This window comes from Eleutherodactylus coqui, chromosome 6 (assembly GCF_035609145.1).
Source record: "Eleutherodactylus coqui strain aEleCoq1 chromosome 6, aEleCoq1.hap1, whole genome shotgun sequence".
NCBI classification, from domain to species: Eukaryota; Metazoa; Chordata; class Amphibia; order Anura; family Eleutherodactylidae; genus Eleutherodactylus; species Eleutherodactylus coqui.
This window is the reverse complement of record NC_089842.1, coordinates 78,626,057-78,646,411: the sequence shown is the minus strand read 5'-3', so window position 1 is coordinate 78,646,411 and position 20,355 is coordinate 78,626,057. Positions and strand designations below refer to the sequence as shown.

At 45.9% G+C, this 20,355-nt stretch overlaps 2 protein-coding genes across 8 annotated transcripts in view; one reads left to right on the top strand and one right to left on the bottom strand.

The window, feature by feature from the left end:
* LOC136632266 (opioid-binding protein/cell adhesion molecule homolog) overlaps window positions 1–15,798 on the top strand; it is a 348,157-nt gene extending 332,359 nt beyond the window's left edge. For all 4 annotated transcript variants that reach the window (XM_066607029.1, XM_066607033.1, XM_066607032.1 and 1 more), the window contains 4 exons: window positions 5,524–5,658; window positions 10,602–10,722; window positions 13,149–13,300; window positions 14,311–15,798. In XM_066607029.1, coding sequence (XP_066463126.1) covers window positions 5,524–5,658; window positions 10,602–10,722; window positions 13,149–13,300; window positions 14,311–14,408 — 506 coding nt within the window. In that variant the 3' untranslated portion in view covers window positions 14,409–15,798. The remainder of the gene's footprint in view (window positions 1–5,523; window positions 5,659–10,601; window positions 10,723–13,148; window positions 13,301–14,310) is intronic.
* The window catches only part of LOC136632264 (protein CEPU-1-like), a 659,300-nt gene that overhangs the window by 51,815 nt on the left and 587,130 nt on the right, over window positions 1–20,355 (bottom strand). The gene's annotated exons all lie outside the window — the stretch shown is intronic.

The window sequence follows — 20,355 nt, the reverse complement described above, 5'->3', positions numbered from 1 at the left end:
AACGCAGCATATACAGCCTGCAGATTCCGAACGCAGCATATACAGCCTGCAGATTCCGAACGCAGCATATACAGCCTGCAGATTCCGAACGCAGCATATACAGCCTGCAGATTCCGAACGCAGCATATACAGCCTGCAGATTCCGAACGCAGCATATACAGCCTGCAGATTCCGAACGCAGCATATACAGCCTGCAGATTCCGAACGCAGCATATACAGCCTGCAGATTCCGAACGCAGCATATACAGCCTGCAGATTCCGAACGCAGCATATACAGCCTGCAGATTCCGAACGCAGCATATACAGCCTGCAGATTCCGAACGCAGCATATACAGCCTGCAGATTCCGAACGCAGCATATACAGCCTGCAGATTCCGAACGCAGCATATACAGCCTGCAGATTCCGAACGCAGCATATACAGCCTGCAGATTCCGAACGCAGCATATACAGCCTGCAGATTCCGAACGCAGCATATACAGCCTGCAGATTCCGAACGCAGCATATACAGCCTGCAGATTCCGAACGCAGCATATACAGCCTGCAGATTCCGAACGCAGCATATACAGCCTGCAGATTCCGAACGCAGCATATACAGCCTGCAGATTCCGAACGCAGCATATACAGCCTGCAGATTCCGAACGCAGCATATACAGCCTGCAGATTCCGAACGCAGCATATACAGCCTGCAGATTCCGAACGCAGCATATACAGCCTGCAGATTCCGAACGCAGCATATACAGCCTGCAGATTCCGAACGCAGCATATACAGCCTGCAGATTCCGAACGCAGCATATACAGCCTGCAGATTCCGAACGCAGCATATACAGCCTGCAGATTCCGAACGCAGCATATACAGCCTGCAGATTCCGAACGCAGCATATACAGCCTGCAGATTCCGAACGCAGCATATACAGCCTGCAGATTCCGAACGCAGCATATACAGCCTGCAGATTCCGAACGCAGCATATACAGCCTGCAGATTCCGAACGCAGCATATACAGCCTGCAGATTCCGAACGCAGCATATACAGCCTGCAGATTCCGAACGCAGCATATACAGCCTGCAGATTCCGAACGCAGCATATACAGCCTGCAGATTCCGAACGCAGCATATACAGCCTGCAGATTCCGAACGCAGCATATACAGCCTGCAGATTCCGAACGCAGCATATACAGCCTGCAGATTCCGAACGCAGCATATACAGCCTGCAGATTCCGAACGCAGCATATACAGCCTGCAGATTCCGAACGCAGCATATACAGCCTGCAGATTCCGAACGCAGCATATACAGCCTGCAGATTCCGAACGCAGCATATACAGCCTGCAGATTCCGAACGCAGCATATACAGCCTGCAGATTCCGAACGCAGCATATACAGCCTGCAGATTCCGAACGCAGCATATACAGCCTGCAGATTCCGAACGCAGCATATACAGCCTGCAGATTCCGAACGCAGCATATACAGCCTGCAGATTCCGAACGCAGCATATACAGCCTGCAGATTCCGAACGCAGCATATACAGCCTGCAGATTCCGAACGCAGCATATACAGCCTGCAGATTCCGAACGCAGCATATACAGCCTGCAGATTCCGAACGCAGCATATACAGCCTGCAGATTCCGAACGCAGCATATACAGCCTGCAGATTCCGAACGCAGCATATACAGCCTGCAGATTCCGAACGCAGCATATACAGCCTGCAGATTCCGAACGCAGCATATACAGCCTGCAGATTCCGAACGCAGCATATACAGCCTGCAGATTCCGAACGCAGCATATACAGCCTGCAGATTCCGAACGCAGCATATACAGCCTGCAGATTCCGAACGCAGCATATACAGCCTGCAGATTCCGAACGCAGCATATACAGCCTGCAGATTCCGAACGCAGCATATACAGCCTGCAGATTCCGAACGCAGCATATACAGCCTGCAGATTCCGAACGCAGCATATACAGCCTGCAGATTCCGATCGCAGCTTATACATCCTGCAGATTCCGATCGCAGCTTATACATCCTGCAGATTCCGATCGCAGCTTATACATCCTGCAGATTCCGATCGCAGCTTATACATCCTGCAGATTCCGATCGCAGCTTATACATCCTGCAGATTCCGATCGCAGCTTATACATCCTGCAGATTCCGATCGCAGTTTATACATCCTGCAGATTCCGATCGCAGTTTATACATCCTGCAGATTCCGATCGCAGTTTATACATCCTGCAGATTCCGATCGCAGTTTATACATCCTGCAGATTCCGATCGCAGTTTATACATCCTGCAGATTCCGATCGCAGTTTATACATCCTGCAGATTCCGATCGCAGCTTATACATCCTGCAGATTCCGATCGCAGCTTATACATCCTGCAGATTCCGATCGCAGTTTATACAACCTTCAGATTCCGAACGCAGCATATACAAGCTGCAGATTCCGAACGCAGCATATACAAGCTGCAGATTCCGAACGCAGCATATACAAGCTGCAGATTCCGAACGCAGCATATACAACCTGCAGATTCCGATCGCAGCATATACAACCTGCAGGTTTTGATACAATTGCAGATATGGGTGTGTATGTGTGAAACTTACAATTATAATATGAATGTATGCTACCTAACAGAGAATAAGGATACAAGTCAATTGTTACCATGTCTACAGTATGTACAATGCGTGAGCAGCACAAGCGGTTTACACGTGTCACACTGAACATGGCATTTCGTCCTTGATATGACTCATTAGATAAGCAGCATGCAGAGTCTTGATTGTGGTGGAAGTAGATTTGTACTCGCATCTCTGTACACTGTATGTGCTAATGTGTTTAGAGGGGGACGGGTGCGTCCCTGAACTCTCAGCTGCTGGAGAGATGATGCTTTTATATGGTTTTGTGCTTCCTTCATGTAGAGATTCACAAGCATCTCTCTTGCTTCTCCCTTGGTGGTCATTTTTAATTGGAGCACAATATTTAATCTTTGTAATTATACCAAGTACCTTCCCAGCAAGGTCAGATAACGAGGGATATTGCTTGGAGCCTGGAGTTGTCATTACAGATGAGCTCGAACATACACAGGAACATGGCTAATTCCAGGATAATCAGACGTAATCTCAGCTGCCCCCATGACATAGTGTACCTATGCCCCCTCAGTCAGTGATTCCCCCCCATTCCAGAGGCCTCCAGATAAGCGGTTCATGTCATTCTAGAGGAGCAGTTCTGTGCTTTCTGTCTCCTATCTGCTGCTTAATTAGCTCTTCTAAACCCTCCACACATTTAAATAAAACTCTCATTTTGCCAACCTGAGAAGGACGAGCACATTTGCATATTAAGTGTAAGATCTAATTAAAACTCTACACATTTCTATTTCCACTCTCCTTTCTCTGCAAGTTCCCTTGAGCTGCCGGCATCAGAGTTATTCTGTCTGCTGTCCCCATTCTGTCACTCGGTAAAGTCACAGCGAGGCTCTGGCTCTAAGACATGGCGGCTAAAGTGTGCGGGGAATTAGGACAGAATGAAGGAGGCCGTGCAGGTACCACCACACTGAGGAGGGAGTCTGTACGTCCCGCACGAGACTGGCATCTCAGGGCATGGTGCAGAGCGCTGCTATTTACATACAGATGACTGTTGCAGCTCCACACTTTATGAGGCTCTAGAGCTCCCGGGACGAGTGAAACAATGCGAACAGACGCACTGACTACACCAGTGCAAGATGAAGACGGAGCTCCAAACCTCAAGAAATGTCAGCGGGGAATGATTGTTGCAGCAAATTGCAAAGAATCTTCAGGGATACTGGAAACGAGTTAATGGAGACCACAAGATTACTTCGGTGTCCTCCAATCACGGCAACGTCTCTAGATGTCACCCAGCAGAGCTCCTCCTAAACCTTGTGGATGGATGATTCAACTGTCAAGACGGCTGCAAATTTGTGAAGATCTCCAGCACATTGTGGAATAGATGGCATGAAGGCTCTTGTGAGAGTCCTACCCATTACAAGAGAGCAGCAGCGGATTCAGTTCAGCCACTGCAATCTGATGAATGTGGGGATTGCAGAGGCTTTATCGCTGGTGCTGTCCAAGTGCTGAAAGTGTGTTCTGTAAAACTGATGGCCTGTCGTAGACCTCTAGGCCCTCTGCAAGCTGACGTCTAGTGTCCTGCAGATGCCACGTTCCTAAAGAAGCAATTCCTACACCTCATCAAACTTCATTAGGACTTTTAACTAGATAAATTAGTTTTTAAAAGTAGCTATAAGCATAAATAGAACTTACTGCAACCCATGTATGTAGTTCAGGTGCTCCAGAATCCACCCTGCTCCTCTCAGAACATTCACCCTTGTAGTGGTCTGCAGAGTCATTGACCATCTTTAATATGGTCACCCAGCTAGTCTGTGCAGGAACCATTGTTACCAGTCAAGTATTTTGTGTTGGGCAAATAAAGCATTACAGACTGACCCTGCGGTTAAAGAACCGGAAGGAGTACATTGTTTGCAGTTGTTATTCTCTCCAGTACCTGCCAAAAATGAAGCCTGTAATCTTTGGATTGGAGGGGTGGCAGAGAAGAACAACCGGAAATAATACACACCCTTGTCCTGTTCTGTGACAGAATTTTGTCCCAAAACTGGAGGGTTGCTTTAATGGTGAAGAATTGAGGAGGCACCGCCCAGGTCTAAGGGCATGCACGCCTTGTTTCTTGGCTTGTATTCCCATTTTTGTAGCGGTGGGGACAAGTCTGTGACTGGTGCTGTTTGCTCATAGCACTGTATGGTTCTTCTCAGGACATTTTCTTTTTGGTATCTACAGATTGTTCAAAATATAGGGGGTTTGACAAAAATATGGTAATTCTGTATAAAATGCATGGGATTTTGATCATTAGCACTGAGCTGCCCTTTTGACCCCTGCTTGGCTGAGAGCTTTCCCACCAAATTTGTGTTTACTTCACCTCATTCCCTGCTCTCGGTGGTTTTGGGAGTTAGCTGGTAACAGCAGCTGAAAGGCTCGAACCCCCTGACCAATGGAACCTTGTTGCTTGGGCATATGTTCACTTCTCCCCAGCAGCATTTGTGTCGTATGACCTCCACTTAAAATCAGTCTCTACATGTTTTATTAAAATATGATGTATAATCCCATGTAATTTAAGGCATGCATTTTGTACAGTGTTTCCCTATTTTTGTCCGCCCCCTGTATACATTAATTCCAGAAGCTGAATCGGCAATGATTTACAGTGCTTCTGCTGAAATGCCCTACCAGCACTCCACTGACCATCAGACGGACATAGAATATGCAGAGATGTGTCGTAGAGTTAACTGTTTCCTGGGAACAAGAGGATGTTGAAGTAACTCTGCACAGGGCGAAGATCATGTGAATAAGCAGCCACCTATACCCACATGTTACATCCGTGTAGCTGCATTTACCCCCTTCTAATACTCAGTCATGTTGTTCCCTGGTGTTCTCAATATGCCCCTGTACTATACCTCTGATATCAGCTGACCTCATATTCATACAGTCAATTGTAAGCAGCTCTTTATGTGTTCAGCTCATAGGTTTGTGAGTGACGATGAATATTTGGAAATTACTGGAATCACACGAGAACAGTCAGGCCAGTATGAATGCAGTGCGGCCAATGAGGTGGCGGCCCCTGCAGTGCGGCGCGTGACAGTCACGGTCAACTGTGAGTATCCTCTATGTGTTTATTCCAGTGGGCTACAGTTAGAGATGAAAACAAACCCCCAACAATAAAAACACATAGGGGGAGAGTGATGAAGACCTTTTTGATGTAAAAAAAATAAAATTAAAATAAAGCATCTTCAAAGATTGGCGCAAAGCCAAAAATGATACCAGAAATCTACACCAACTCCTATCTGGAGTGGATTTTTGTGTAGGCGCACAGAGCAGCCGAGATATATGAAGACACATGTGCCTCCTTAGCCACTGAAGAAACAAAACGACTGCTTACTATTTAGTTCTGTCTAGGGAATCATTCTGGGTTTAAAGGGGTTCTATGTTATAGATCAGCTTTGGAGAATTACAACCAAATAAGTGACAACAATAAAACAGATGGGTATTTACTGTCCTCGGCCCCGGCCATCCAGCACTGAAGCACCGCGATCCCCCTGACAGCAAAAGTCAGGTGATTGCTGGCAGCTAATCAGAACTTCTGGCATCACAGCGACCAGGATGTGAGCGCTGATGCCAGGAGAATTGGTGGTCACACTGAGGCCTCTGATTGGCAGGCAGCGGTCACCTGACTTCTGCTGTTAAAAGACACCAGAAGAATCATGGTGCTGCAGCATTGGATCACCGGGGCTGTAGAGGGGAAAACATAACTAACTAGACAACCTTTTATAGCACCAAATTATAAACACATCTTGTATTCGAACTTCTGTAAATGGCTTGTCTATTGGGGGGAAAGTTCTAAAAGCGTGGACTGCTATAAAATAATAAACTGACCTGAGCTCACCCTATTAATGTCCCCAGCGCTTCGGTCCCCACTAGCCTCCATTTACATCACGGCAGCTGATCATGTGCTTAGATGGCCGTCATTGTCCGTAGCAGTTACAAGCTGTGATCAGCTGCATGGATGTAAATGGAGACAAGCGGGGACTGAAGACCCGGGGACATTAATAGGGTGATTATATAGTGCTGTGGAAAAAGTATTTAACCCTCTATCTTTGCTAATTTGTAACATTTAAATGTAGCAGATCCTCCAACTAATGTTAACCCCTTCAGGACCACTGATTTTTCATCATTGTTTTTCATCCGTCTTCCATTTTTCCATTTACCTAGGCATATGAGGCCTTGTTTTTTTTGCAGGATGAGTTGTATTTTTTAATGCTACCATTTAATATACCATATAATGTATCGAAAAACTTTAAGTGGGGAGAAAAAAATGCAATATGTGTGATTTTTTATTTATTTATTTATTTTTAACTATTTTGATTTTTTTATGGAGAAAACGTGGAAAGAGGGGTTTTTGAACTTTAATTTTTATTTTTTTTTTTTACCGTTGAAAAAATTGTAACCTTTTTTTATGCTTTTTGTCCTCACGGGGAAAATAAACTTCCAATCATTTGATCGCATGTACTATATACTGCAATACTTGCAGTATACAGCAATTATTGACGTGGCCTTCAGTAGGCTCCAAGCTGCTATGCTAGCCCATTGGCAAGACAGCCAGCACCTGACGTGCATGGAGCGGAATTGGCTCCCGATCCCGCTCCATAGAAACCTTGCACACCTATGATGCAACTCTATACACTGTGGCATGAAGGGGTTAAAATGTGAGATGTTGACCTCTTTGCTATCAGTTTCACAAGGTTTTTATTCCCTCGGGTCTTCTCTAGCTGATAGAAAAGCACGGAGGAGAGCACTTTTCTATACAATCAAAAAAAGACTGATGGATGGAAATCATGTGAAATGGAGACCAAAGATGTCTCCCTCGCACACATTAACCCCTTTTCTGCCAAGAGTTTTTGAACATTTTGCACCTACAATAACCAAGATAGCAATCATACTAGTCCTGCTGAGAGGAGACTTAATAGCAGTCTATAAATATCTGAAGGGCTGTCACAGAAGCAATGGGATAAAACTGCCCCTAAACTCTAGATATTTCTGAAAGTAACAATCTGCTATCTTGATAGCCTGTTGAGTCATGCCCAACTTCACATAACTTAGTTACAAACCTAAACTTCTTAAAAAAATCATTAAAGGGGTGGTCTCGCGAAACCAAGTGGGGTTATACACTTCCGTATGGCCATATTAATGCACTTTGTAATATACATCGTGCATTAAATATGAGCCATACAGAAGTTATTCCACTTACCTGCTCCGTTGCTAGCGTCCTCGTCTCCATGGTTCCGTCTAAATTCGCCGGCAGCTTGCTTTTTTAGACGCGCTTGCGCAGTCCGGTCTTCTCCATTCAGCACGAGCCGCTTCAGTGTGCTCCCCGCTACAGCTCTTCTGCGCATGCGCAGACGAGCTGTCACTGCTCGGGAGCGCACTGAAGCGGCCATTCTGCACCATCCTCTGTTAGAGGAAGGTGCAGAAACTGGAGCTGCCCAGCGGAGAAGACCAGCCCAGCCCAGCCCAGCAGCCCCGAGAAGCGTCCCAGGTAAGTGATGGGTCGGGGGGGGCTGCCGCTGCGCCGGGGGGGCTGCCGCTGCGCCGGGGGAGCTAGCGCTAGGCCGGGGGAGCTAGCGCTAGGCCGGGGGAGCTAGCGCTAGGCCGGGGGGGCTGTCGCTAGGCCGGGGGGGGCTGTCGCTAGGCCGGGGGAGCTAGCGCTAGGCCGGGGGGGCTGTCGCTAGGCCGGGGGGGGCTGTCGCTGCGCCGGGGGAGCTAGCGCTAGGCCGGGGGGGCTGTCGCTGCGATGGGGGGGGGGCTGTCGCTAGGCCGGGGGGGGCTGTCGCTGCGCCGGGGGAGCTAGCGCTAGGCCGGGGGGGCTGTCGCTGCGATGGGGGGGGCTGTCGCTAGGCCGGGGGGGCTGTCGCTAGGCCGGGGGAGCTAGCGCTAGGCCGGGGGAGCTGTCGCTGCGCCGGGGGAGCTAGCGCTAGGCCGGGGGGGCTGTCGCTGGGGAGCCGGGGGCTAGCGCCGGTTACCTGCTGTCTGGTCGGCGGCTGCGGGGCGTCTGGTCGGCGGCTGCGATGCGTCCGGTTGCCATGGAGACACAGCTGGCGGCGTCTCGGGAGCGCGCACGTCGGGCTGCAGCGAGCGACGGGGAAAGAGCCGGCGGCCATCTTGAGGAAACTTTTATAACTTGCTGAAACGCTGGAACGGTAAGTATGAACCAGCTAGAAATGTCATTTACAGGGGGGCTTAGTAATGTATACTTAATGGGGGGGACTGGGCAAAAAAAAAAATTAACTGCTTCCTCGAGACATCTCCTTTAACATACATTTGCACCTAAAACTCACTTATACTTGTTGCATCAACCTCAACTACGTCTTAGGCTATATCTTCTTGATTTTGGTCTTGTTTAAAAGCCAAGGAACCAAGATTCTTAGCTTTAAAACAAGACATGAAAGTTAGATCTGTAATATAGTCTGAGATACAGGCTGCAGAAGTACAGTTGAGAGTGAGGGCTGCAGATATGTGCAACTCCCACTTCAAATAGTTATATATCGGACTGTATTATTAGCTTTAAAACAAGACCACAGTCAAAGTGATATCTACATACAGCATAGTGGTTAATGCCCACGGACAGATTTCTGCTGCGTTGTACGCGATTGAAATCCGCGGCATTGCCCCGCAGCTATTAGGTTCTATTAAACCTAATAGCTCAATGTTCACGCTGCAGAATTCCACCGCGGAATTTGGCAGCGTGAAATAAACCACGGCATGTTCTAAATGCCGCAGGAATACGTGTGGCCGGCTTTCATTGTAGTCAATGGAAGCCGTCCGTCATGCTATACTTCCGCTGTAGCACAGTGAAAGTATAGCGTGAATACGCATCCTTGCCTACTACCGGCCGCGTCATCTGACACTGCCAGCACATCATGCACTGTACTGCCCTCCATGCGGGACGCGTACAGAGGATCTGGAGTGGTAAGTATGAGGGTTTTGGGGGGGGGGGGGCGCCATGGTGGACTCCGCTGTGATATTCCACTGGCGGAGTCCATCACAGCTGTGAGCATGAGCCTTAGGAGAGAGATGTTTAAAGCAAGGACATATCCTCTATGTCCATGCAAAGTGGCACTTCAGTAGCTAAGGACGTATGAGATATGTCCTAGGGAAAGAGTTAGGCACTATGGTTCTATCTCGGGTCCATCCTGGTTTACAACGCTATGCAGTTTTCTGCATAGAAGATACCTACCTGAGACAGAAGCGGCATTGCAGCTCAATATGTCATGTGAAAGTAGCCTTACTTACAAAGTATTGGCACCACCTAGTGTTCAAAGCGCATAGCAATGTGCACATTCATCTAATAAATGAGTGCTGGAGGACACCCATGCTCAGTCACACAGCCAGGTCTCTGCATAGTGATTCTCTGCTCACTGCAGAGCAGCCAAAAGAATTAGTTTCCTGCCTGTGTGGAAAAGAGCAGAGACTCTACAGTAACAGCAGTAAAGCTCAGAAGACGACTCCTTCCCCACTTGTTAGGGCAGTAAAGTTGGTTAGGAAAGTAAGAAGGGACTACAGATTATGTCAACTGCCAGAGGGGAAGGGAGATTGATTCAGCACAGAGCCCGCCCCCAGTAGTGCAGATTAACAGCACATCTAGAGGGACACATAGAAGCGAAATATGATGAAAAGGACATTCTTTGTGCAAATTACTTTAAGACATCTATTTACAATATTTTAGGTGTTTTTATAGAAAAGGGATTCATGGAATAACCCTTTAATGGACACCGATGTGGAATGTGTGCAACGCCCGATGAATTGGGTCATATAACGAGTAGCTCTGTAATTATAGAGCAGTTATAGTGGAAATAAAACTACCCAACTGTAAAGCTCAGCAGAATACTGTACGTTGGGGCTATATAACTACCAGTTGTGATTATAATCTACTATAGGGTGACTGCATAAATATACGCTCCCAGTGATGGCGACCTGCACAGAGGAGAACGTGTTATCACCTGACTATGAGGAATAGTCTCTAACACCTAATTACCTCCACAGATCCTCCTTACATCTCTGATACTAGAAACACGGGGGCATCGGTCGGACAAAAGGGAACCCTGCACTGCTCCGCCCTGGCTGTGCCGCTGGCTGATTTCCAATGGTATAAGGAAGAAACCAGGTAATTTCAGTTTTTTTGTTTTTTTAACTATCTTCATGACCAGTAAGGAGTGATGATGTCCAGGAGTCGGGCTGCAATCACATAAGGCCATTTATGAAGCTTCACACAGTTCTGCCCCTGAGCTGTGCAATACAACTCTCATGCTAGACCTGTACACAGAATGGGCAGCAAAGAAACATCAGCTAGAAATGACCAGGATTCAATCAAAATGATGCTGTAAAATCCCCGGAATAGTCTTAAATCACTGCTGATTATTCTAAGATCTGGTCATTATACTTTACACGGCATCATAAGATCATGTGGCTTGCAAGTTCATGGTTATGTTGCTGATTATTTGGGCAATGCACACATTCACACTTATCATTAGACTATCGTTGATTGGATCTTTCCAATCATGCCAAATGAATGCTCTACGATCCCTAATTCACCGCCGGTTGTATGCGCGTTCCAATTTATCTTACCATGTAAAAGGGAGCAATAGGCAGGACGTGGCACACTCTGCTCCACACCCAACGCCAACAAACAGGTGGTTATAACCTTTGTGCTCCATGAAACTTGCTGAAGATTTTTTTTTAACCCGGTTCAACAGATAAGGATCAAAGACAATCAGGATGCAGTTTATATGCTTGATCCTTCTATAGGCCAATTTACACACACATATCTTTCAAAAGACTGAAAGATCAGCTATCGTTTTGCATAAAGTACTAATAGGCACTAATTGCTATTAGTACTTTATTAGCTTCATTTGCATGCAAATGAGCTTCTGGAAACTGTTGCAGAACTCAGCAGGAGGTCTGAGCTCTGTAATTAGCTGCACTGTTCAGCCACAGCCTCCCAGTGGAAAAGTCAGTACCATGGACAGCAGACACAGCTTGGTCCTGCTAATCAGCTGTTCTGCCAGGGGAATTGAGAAGTGAGAACAGCTGTAACAATGTTATCAGCTGTAATCAGCTCTCCCTGGGCAGAATACAGCCTCTGGTCCTGCTTATCAGCTGTTCTGCTGAACTACGATTTTCAGGCAGAACTGAAAATTGTCGTTCGGCCGAACAGTGAAAGATGGGCACATTTAGACACAACGATTATCGCTTAAAAGGTGGCTTTTAAGTGAATTTTAAGCGATAATTGTTGTGTCTAAATGGGCCTTATGTCCGGTCTACTGATGGTGATTGCTATGAAAAAACATTCTGAGTTGATCATCATACCCTCAAGACTACACATTCAAAAGCCTTGGACATGACAGCTGCTACCACACCCAGAGATTAAACAGAAGCCCCTTCTAGAATGGGTTGGCATTCACTTGAATAATAATAATCTTTATTTGTATAGCGCCAACGTATTCCGCAGCGCTTTGAATGAGGCTGATCTGCAATACCAGACACAACCATAGAGAGTCGGAGCACTGCTTCTGGAGAAATAGAAGACCTTTAGTTAGGGCCCTTTTACATGAGCCTGTTGGGTGCAGAAGTACCCAACAGCCGTCCCAGCGAGAATCGCTCCTGTGCTTTCACACAGTAGTGATGATCACTCAATATAGTCATATATTATAGTCGTAGATCATTCTGGCTACCCGTCTCCATTCACAGTAAATAGGCCGGTTGTCGTTTGGATTGTGCAGGCATAGAACGCAAATGAACAAATTATCATTCCTCATCCAGATTGTGCAGGCATGAATGCTGAAAGGTTATCCTCAGATTCCTGTGATCCAGTGATAATCTGACCGATCGCCGCTCGGTGTAAAAGCGCCCTTAGTCTAAATTGTATCTTTTAGCTCAGCATCACGATTATGACATCATGTGTCTGCTCTGAGCCGATCGTCATCTCCTGTGATCTGCACTGTGCCTGATGGAGGCAGACATAAATAGAAATCTTCTCAGTCTATTTTTGGCCCCAGGAATTAATTCACATTCTGCGGCCGCTGCTGAATCGTTTATTAGATATTTGCATTTTCTTTTGGCATCTTAATTCTGAGCATCGGCCAAATATGAACCGCAGCTGCTGCAAGGACTTTGACTCTCCTTACTGTGGTTTATGCAAAAACTGAATATTTATAACAGGAATCATCAGCCTACATGGGGGGGGGGGGTTTACACTCATTTAACGCTCCACAGCCCCCCACCAGGTGCATAGTCACCATTATAGCATGGTCAGGATACTGGAGTCTAGGCATGGCCTTGGGAAGGGAGAATGGGGAGAGCAGTAGTTACCAATCCAGGGCAGAGTACAGAACTTCACTATATAGAAGGAAAACCCAACCACCATCATAAACCCAAGAAAGGTGCACATCAAGTACATGCCCCAAAGACGATGGGAAGAGAAGCGTACTACAACCATGATCAGTGATCTGCAGACTTCTCCAGGTCTGGGAATGATTCACGTTAGTTATTTAAGGATGATTTCTAGATGTACTGTCTCTGTGCTCCTTGCAGGATATCCAACGGACTAGACGGGGTGAGGATCGAGAACAAAGATCACATGTCAGTCTTAACCTTCTTCAATGTATCAGAGAAGGACTACGGCAACTACACGTGTGTGGCATCAAACAAACTGGGGAACAGCAATGCCAGCGTCATCCTGTATGGTGAGTGTCAATGTTTAGAGGTCGACAATATGTATCTGCAACATTGTAATTGGAAGTATTGACCTGATGTGTTCCGATTCAAAGAAAAGAAAAATACTGTATATATTGCTAGCTAAAGGAAAATGTATTGTATTATGCACAAGGCCTTCTGATTACAATGCACTGTGTGGCTGGTCCATTGGTGTACAGCTCAATCTGTGTCCAGTCCACTTGTCTAGAGGTCGGACTGTGACCATTCCACTTTATAATGTATCTGAAGCATGGAGATGTTACATATATGTGTACAGTGCTACTTAGTAGCTATGGGTGGGTTGTGTTCAGTGTTGTCCCGTGTCCCATTGCACTTTGCAGTCACATTATAGCGAGGTCACCTGACTGGCCAATCAGCAGCTAGAGGAAGTTGCTATATTATGCATTGTGAGAATCTGATGGCATCTAATGAATATTCATGAGCAGCAATTTATAGAACAATACACCTGAAACTCCCTTTGTCACAGCTTTGTTGTAGTTCATACTCATTACATTGATTTTGGCTCTCCATAGAAGCAGAGGTCCTCCTAGGACTGACTGTTTAGCAAGAACCGCAGCCACCAACCACTACAAACCCATGGTATGCGGATGTGGACCTGGATATTAATGAATCTCAGTGGAGTAGACTCGGCCTCTTCTCTGCAGGAGCAGTTTATTTGCATGTCGGGTAGGAAGTAGAGAAGCAATTAGCTTCCGTTTCACACATATCCGTAAATACAATTACAGAGGATACTCTGCCTCATTTCAATTAGGACAACTTGTCGTCTTCTCCTATTCACGGTGGGCACTGCTGCTCTGTGTCACATTCTGTAAATAGATCCTTTTACCTTCACTCTCACAATAAGTCTTTGTTCATGTTCAGGTGTTTTTGTTTGGGAAGTTAACAAGTTCATTAGGTGTATCGTCCGTCCCCTTAATGAAGTGAGAGCCGATGGCGCATGTACTGTTCTGCATTGTTAACGGAAACTTTGTTCCATCAGGTCCCGGCGCTGTGCAGAATAGGAGCAACTCAGCCTCCACCACTCTGGCCGCCACCTGCCTCTGGTGCTCCATCCTTTATTCCCTCACTGCGTTTTGATGACGCAAGATAACGTGGAGGTGGGGGGCTGTGGAGAGACATCCGGAAGCTACAGATACAACAGTCATCTTCTCCCACCCCACAGGAGAGACTACTCCCAAACATTGTGGGTTACGCTTCAACCCTTCCTCATCCTCCCTTTGGGTTATTTCACATGATTGGAGCAGATCACTGGTCTATACGGCCCGAACTCAATGAGTCTGGTGCTCAATCCAAGATGCCCGAGGGAGCTGAAGCTGGTTTCTTGTGTTGGTGTCTTTGTAAATCCCTGTGTGATGGTCTGCAGACATGTAAGGATCAGAGAGGGTTCGGTGGGAGGACAACTAACTAAAGGACTGTGACCTCCACTGCATCCATGGAATGAACATCTCCCTACACCTGTGTCCATGGCTGGAGGATGAATCCACTTTTGTCTCTGGGACACATGGAGGAGCTGGGTTACTGGACCTACAGGAAAAGCTCAGGCTATGGCAAGAAAATTTTAAGTAAACGAGCGAAGTAGGTGAACTCTGGGTGTGACGCTCAGATCATGAAGACATCTCCCGTAACGAGATGACTGACCACATAGTCCATAATCTGCAGTGCGCCCACCTATTCCAGCAGTACACGCTTCCCCTTCTAGTCCTTGATTCCCCTTCTCTGTTTGTAATTGAGCCTCAGCACTGTCTTCTGCCTCACGATCTACCCCCGTACAGTAAGTCTGTTCAGTAGTATCTGCAGTGATTCAATACACATAGAGTTTCTCATTCATTGTGCTAGATTACACACTAAACCTGGTGGCTGGAGAAGACAACTCCCTGGCCATGGTCAGACTCTGTCACATTCCTAAATATTAATGGTTATTGTATCAAGCACATACAGTGTTACTTAGGATCTTGTGTAAGGAGAGTGGGTGTTTATGTTTGTGCATGGTTAAGATTGGCCCAGGAAATTGGAGGTTTTGGTCAGAGTTCCACTTGTTGATTTACAGAAATACCCCAGCACCGCCACCTGCCCTTTTAGATTTCCGCATCTGCCTCCCATTCCCAAGAACTGTAAGAAAATTGTGTCCCAATGCGTGGCAGAGTCTGGGAGAGCGCTGCAGCCGGGCTCCACCTTACAACAGACACAAGTCGCTGCACGGGGCAGTGTAATGCTCTGCGGCTCTCGATCACCGTTCAATGTCATTGCAGCAATAGTTTGATTCTATGGAGGAGCACGTTTGGTGTATTGTGAAGAAACTGAGTTTAGGAACTTTTCATTTGGCTCTGGCTGGTGTGTCGAATCCGAGCTAGTCAATGCAGACATGGCCAGATCGCTGCATGTTACACAGCGTTTGTAAACTTTTCTAGGCAAGGAAAGTCAAATGGTTGTAATCATGTGATGTGTCAATAAAAGTCTGATATTTGTATCTGCTCATCTCATGTTCTGCCGGGAAAGGTGCAATAAATAACTCCAGTGTCTGCTGCAATGTACTCCAATACAAGCCATGGGCAGTGACTCCTGGACTAACAGGCGTCTACTCTGTCGTCAGTGCCCCCTTAATATAAACATGGTGTCCTTCACGGCGAGCTTGTGTCTGGAAGATGTAACGTAAAAGAGCGAGCAACGATATGATGACAGAGGAGATCAGACCCATTGTGCCCATGCCTGGGACACACTGCTGTCACTTCTGTTGAATGGAGGAGATCAAGGAGTTAAAGGGAGTCTGTCCAAACTGCAGGCATCATGTTATAGAGCAGGAGGATATATAGCTTTATGGGGAAAGATTCAGTATTTTATTCCTTTATATCTCTGCTCATCAGAGGTCCAGTGGGCGGTCCTATCAGTGATTGACAGCTGCCTGCATATGGCTGTGCATACAGAAACAGCTGTCAGTCACTGATAGGACCGCCCACTGGACCTCTGATGAGCAGAGATATGAAGGAATGGATACCGCTGCTCAGCTCCTCCTGCTCTATAACAGCTGACAGGTTCTTGCCTGCAATATGGTTTACCAGTTCCATGGCTATGGGCGAGATTCATGACTGTCTAAGGAATGTGCCAGATTTATGAAAGCTGTCTGACTTTATTTTCTACACCTGGTGACGTCATTTTACTTTTAGGCTAATGTATGGGCATGATTGAGGTGGTGCAACCGTTTAGTCGCTCAGCTACTCCCCATCACCAACCCTCATACCAATCACAGAAGGTATTTGCTCCTAATTTAACATACAGTGTGTGTCTTTTTGATCAGTTTGATACTTAGACCAAGAGTCGCCTGCAAAAGTCTTATATGATGATAGCGCTCATTCTATAACTTTTTTAAAAAAATACTTTAAATACCAAAACGTGCTTAAATAGGATTCACCAATGACCCCTAAACCCTCTTTCTCACCCCAATGTATGCCACACATGGTACTACGTCCAGCACAGTGCCATAGCCTAGGCTGTAGCTGAGAGGACACACTGCACCCCCCTCCTTCTTCACTAACATTGCTACCTGATGCCAGGAAGAATCTGCAATGGATGTGACATTTCCTACCGCTCAACACACAATCCCTCCATGCGGCACATTACATACAGATAGCTCCACCAGATGAAAATTCATAAAATTTAGATTAAAAGATTGAATGAAGAAATTCTCTGGGAGGCATTTAACGAGATCATCGCCTCTTAATAAAACAGCTGATTTCTGAAGGAGATTTTTATTGCACTTATTAAATTAAACAAGAAAAGAATCTATTTCTGATCATGAGAGTGAAGTCCGCCCGGGGGATCAGGTCGCTGCACCTCCTCTGTCTGAAGGTAACCGCACCTTTGGATGGAAGATAACAGATCCTGCAGTGACCCTCGTCCGTGATGCGCTAACAGCACCGACCCACATGTCGCAGAAGAGGCTGTATCCTGTAGCACAGGGTATGGTGAACCGACCAACAGAAGAGAAACAAGTGTCCTCTGGAGCTGGCAAAGATAATAGCAATCAGAGATTAACTGCCACCTTCCCGCACCTTGTCTGCTAAGACAGAAGCATCCTTTGTCTCAAGAGTGGAAGAGGTCTGGCAGCTGCAGCGGGCATGTGGTGGGCACTGCAGGATAATTCATGGATTATACTTTGGAGATGATAGAATCGTCTGGACACAATTTATGTCCTCAGCATCATTCTTGGCCAATAAAAAAAATCATCAGGCACCTCATACAGCAATCATGGAAAATGGTATTAAAACTCAACCTCCCAGAAGTGTGTGCTGTAACAACCCCACCAGAGCCTATGAAGAGGTCTCCACTACTCAGGATTTATCCTCTGCTTCATGTAATTAGCAGGGCCACTGACATTACCTTCATTTATTGCTACAATGCAAAGATCATGAGCAGTTAGAAAGACAAGCAACCAAAGTAATAAACGGAATGGGCCGACTACAGTACCCAGAGGTGATCAAAAGTAGGGTTATTTACTGTAGCTTAGGAAAAAAGATGGCCGAGGGGGCAACCTGATAACCATGTATAAATATACCAGGGGACAATACAGAGATCCCTCCCATCATCTATTTATACCCAGGACTGTAACAAGAGGAAAGAACGTTTTTACACCAGTATTGGGGATTTTTTACTGTAAGAGCAGTGAAACTATGGAATTCTCTGCCCGAGGACGTGGTGATGGTGGAATCGCTGGAAGAATTTAAGACGGACCTGTAATAATATTAATAATAATTATTAATAATGTTACTTCAGAAGGGTTATTAATCCCGGGGCTGATTCTGATTTGGAGTAAGAAAGAATTTTTTTTTTCTACTTCAAAGTTAAAAAAAAACAACAAAAAAAAACGGTTTTGTCTTATGGTTTGTTTTTTTCTTGCCTTCCTCTGGATCCACATTGTAGGATAATAGGCTGCACTGGATAGATGTGTTTTTTTCAGCCTTATAGACTGTTACACATGAGCAGGTATATAAATCAGCCATGTAATGGGCAGCCTTTACACTGTATCAATAAATGAAGAATTCTGCCTCATGCCAGGAATGGGCTAATCAGTGAAGGAGATAAAAGGAACCTCTCGGGTCTATGAGCACCATAAACTGCCGTTGCAGGTAACTTTTTAGAATCAGCCATCACTTGTGTACATGAGGAATAACACATTATGTGACTTATACATAGAATTTTTCACTACGTTTTCCTGCTCCAGGCCCCATATCTAATTGTTAGTTTTCCATGAGATATTGGGTGGAGACTGCTGCTATTATGTCTCCATACACTGCACACATAGGAGACCCTACTCTCGCTTTCGCTGTCGCACACCCTAAGAAGTAGTAGAATCATGGAGGACATACATCTATCTCCCAATTTTCAAAGAATGAAGAGAGCCAATTCATAGTCTGTATGCTATTAACCCTTTACGGACCAAGCACCATAAATTACGGTGCTTGGTTCTGGGCTTTATTCCCGGCTGATAGCAGAAGTATGGCACCGGTTTAAAGCTCCTGCAATCTAGCAGGAGCAGGTTCAGTCACCTCAATGAGAGTCATGTACTAAAGAGAGTGGAAGTATTATTTCCGCTATTCGACCCAGCAATCACGTGACTGCTATGTGCCCCCTGGCACAGCAGAGCTGCAGGGTCCTAGTAGACCTTGATCTGCTCTGCCAGTGACTACTGTCACTACAGGGGAATGTTTTCCATTGTGAATGGGGCTGCTATGGATGCTACAGTGAAAAAGTGTAAATGATCCCCAGAGGTCTTATAGGAGACATAGGTGTAAAAAAATTAAATTACAGAATTAAATATACACATAAAAAAGAAACTGACTCACCGCCAACCAAAACCGTTGCTATATGCGCCCTGTAATCCAAAATAATACAAATTATATATCAATCCATCCGAAATAAAATGAGGAACCCATTCCTGTATTTTATTTTAGCGTAAATATACTACCTTTAAAAATAAACTAATTAAAAAAAATCTATTTTCAGCTTTTTATCCCCAATAAAACGAAAAAAAAAAAAGCTGGGGGAAAGTCAGTGAAAAATACATAAAAAATAGCCCTATGTATCACGGGAAAAAAAAGGGAACAAAAAAATAGGGCAGTAAAACCACCACTTGGGTAAAATCCCACTCAGATACCCACAGTAATAGTACCCATTTGTGTCCCACACACTTTCATAGTACCATCTTTGTGTGACACACAGTAATGGTGCCCCTTAGTGCCTTTAACACGAAGAATGCCTCAACTATGCTTCCCTCACAAAAGTGATGCCCTCTATAAGGTAAAGATTCTCCTTTGCGCCCCCCACATGGATGTCTCCTTATTGTGACCAACCATAAGCATGCCCCGACAATAACTATGCTTCCTTAGTGCCCCTAGCAGTGTTCCTCACAGTACCAATTCTCCATTAGTGACCCTCAGTAATGACCCCTCAGTAAATAATCCCCTTTAGTTCCTCCAGAGATACATTCCCACAATAAAGATGCCCCTGTCCATAATACAGATTCCCAAACATAAAAAGTACCTCCCCTCCAACAAAACAAAATACTGACCTATCCCTGTTCTCACAGAAGAGATCCTCTCCTCTGCAGTCTCCTCCAGTCTCTGAGCAGAGCCACAGACAGCATACGGACATGATGATGTCACTGCATTGTGCCTGTCTGCTCCAAGCAGCCAGCGGGATGAATAGTGTATCTTGAAGCTGCAGATACAGTTAAAGTCAGAACATTTGACATGCCTCCCGGGATGGTGAGGCAAAGCTTAAAATTCAGGACTGTCACATCAGATCCAAGAGATTTGGCAGGCATGGAGGACATTTTACAGCACTACTGAGCAGTGGAGCTGTGAATGGGTACTGGGGTGAGGTAGTAGAAGACTTGCTAAAACCAGCAGCAGTGTCTCTGTGTATCTCCCTTCCTCTGCAGCTGCTTTGTCCTCTCTGTAGAGACTTACATGAACAACATGTAACCTGATCTCTCAGTGTGCTGATTCATCTCCAGAAAGATTTTAGCAGT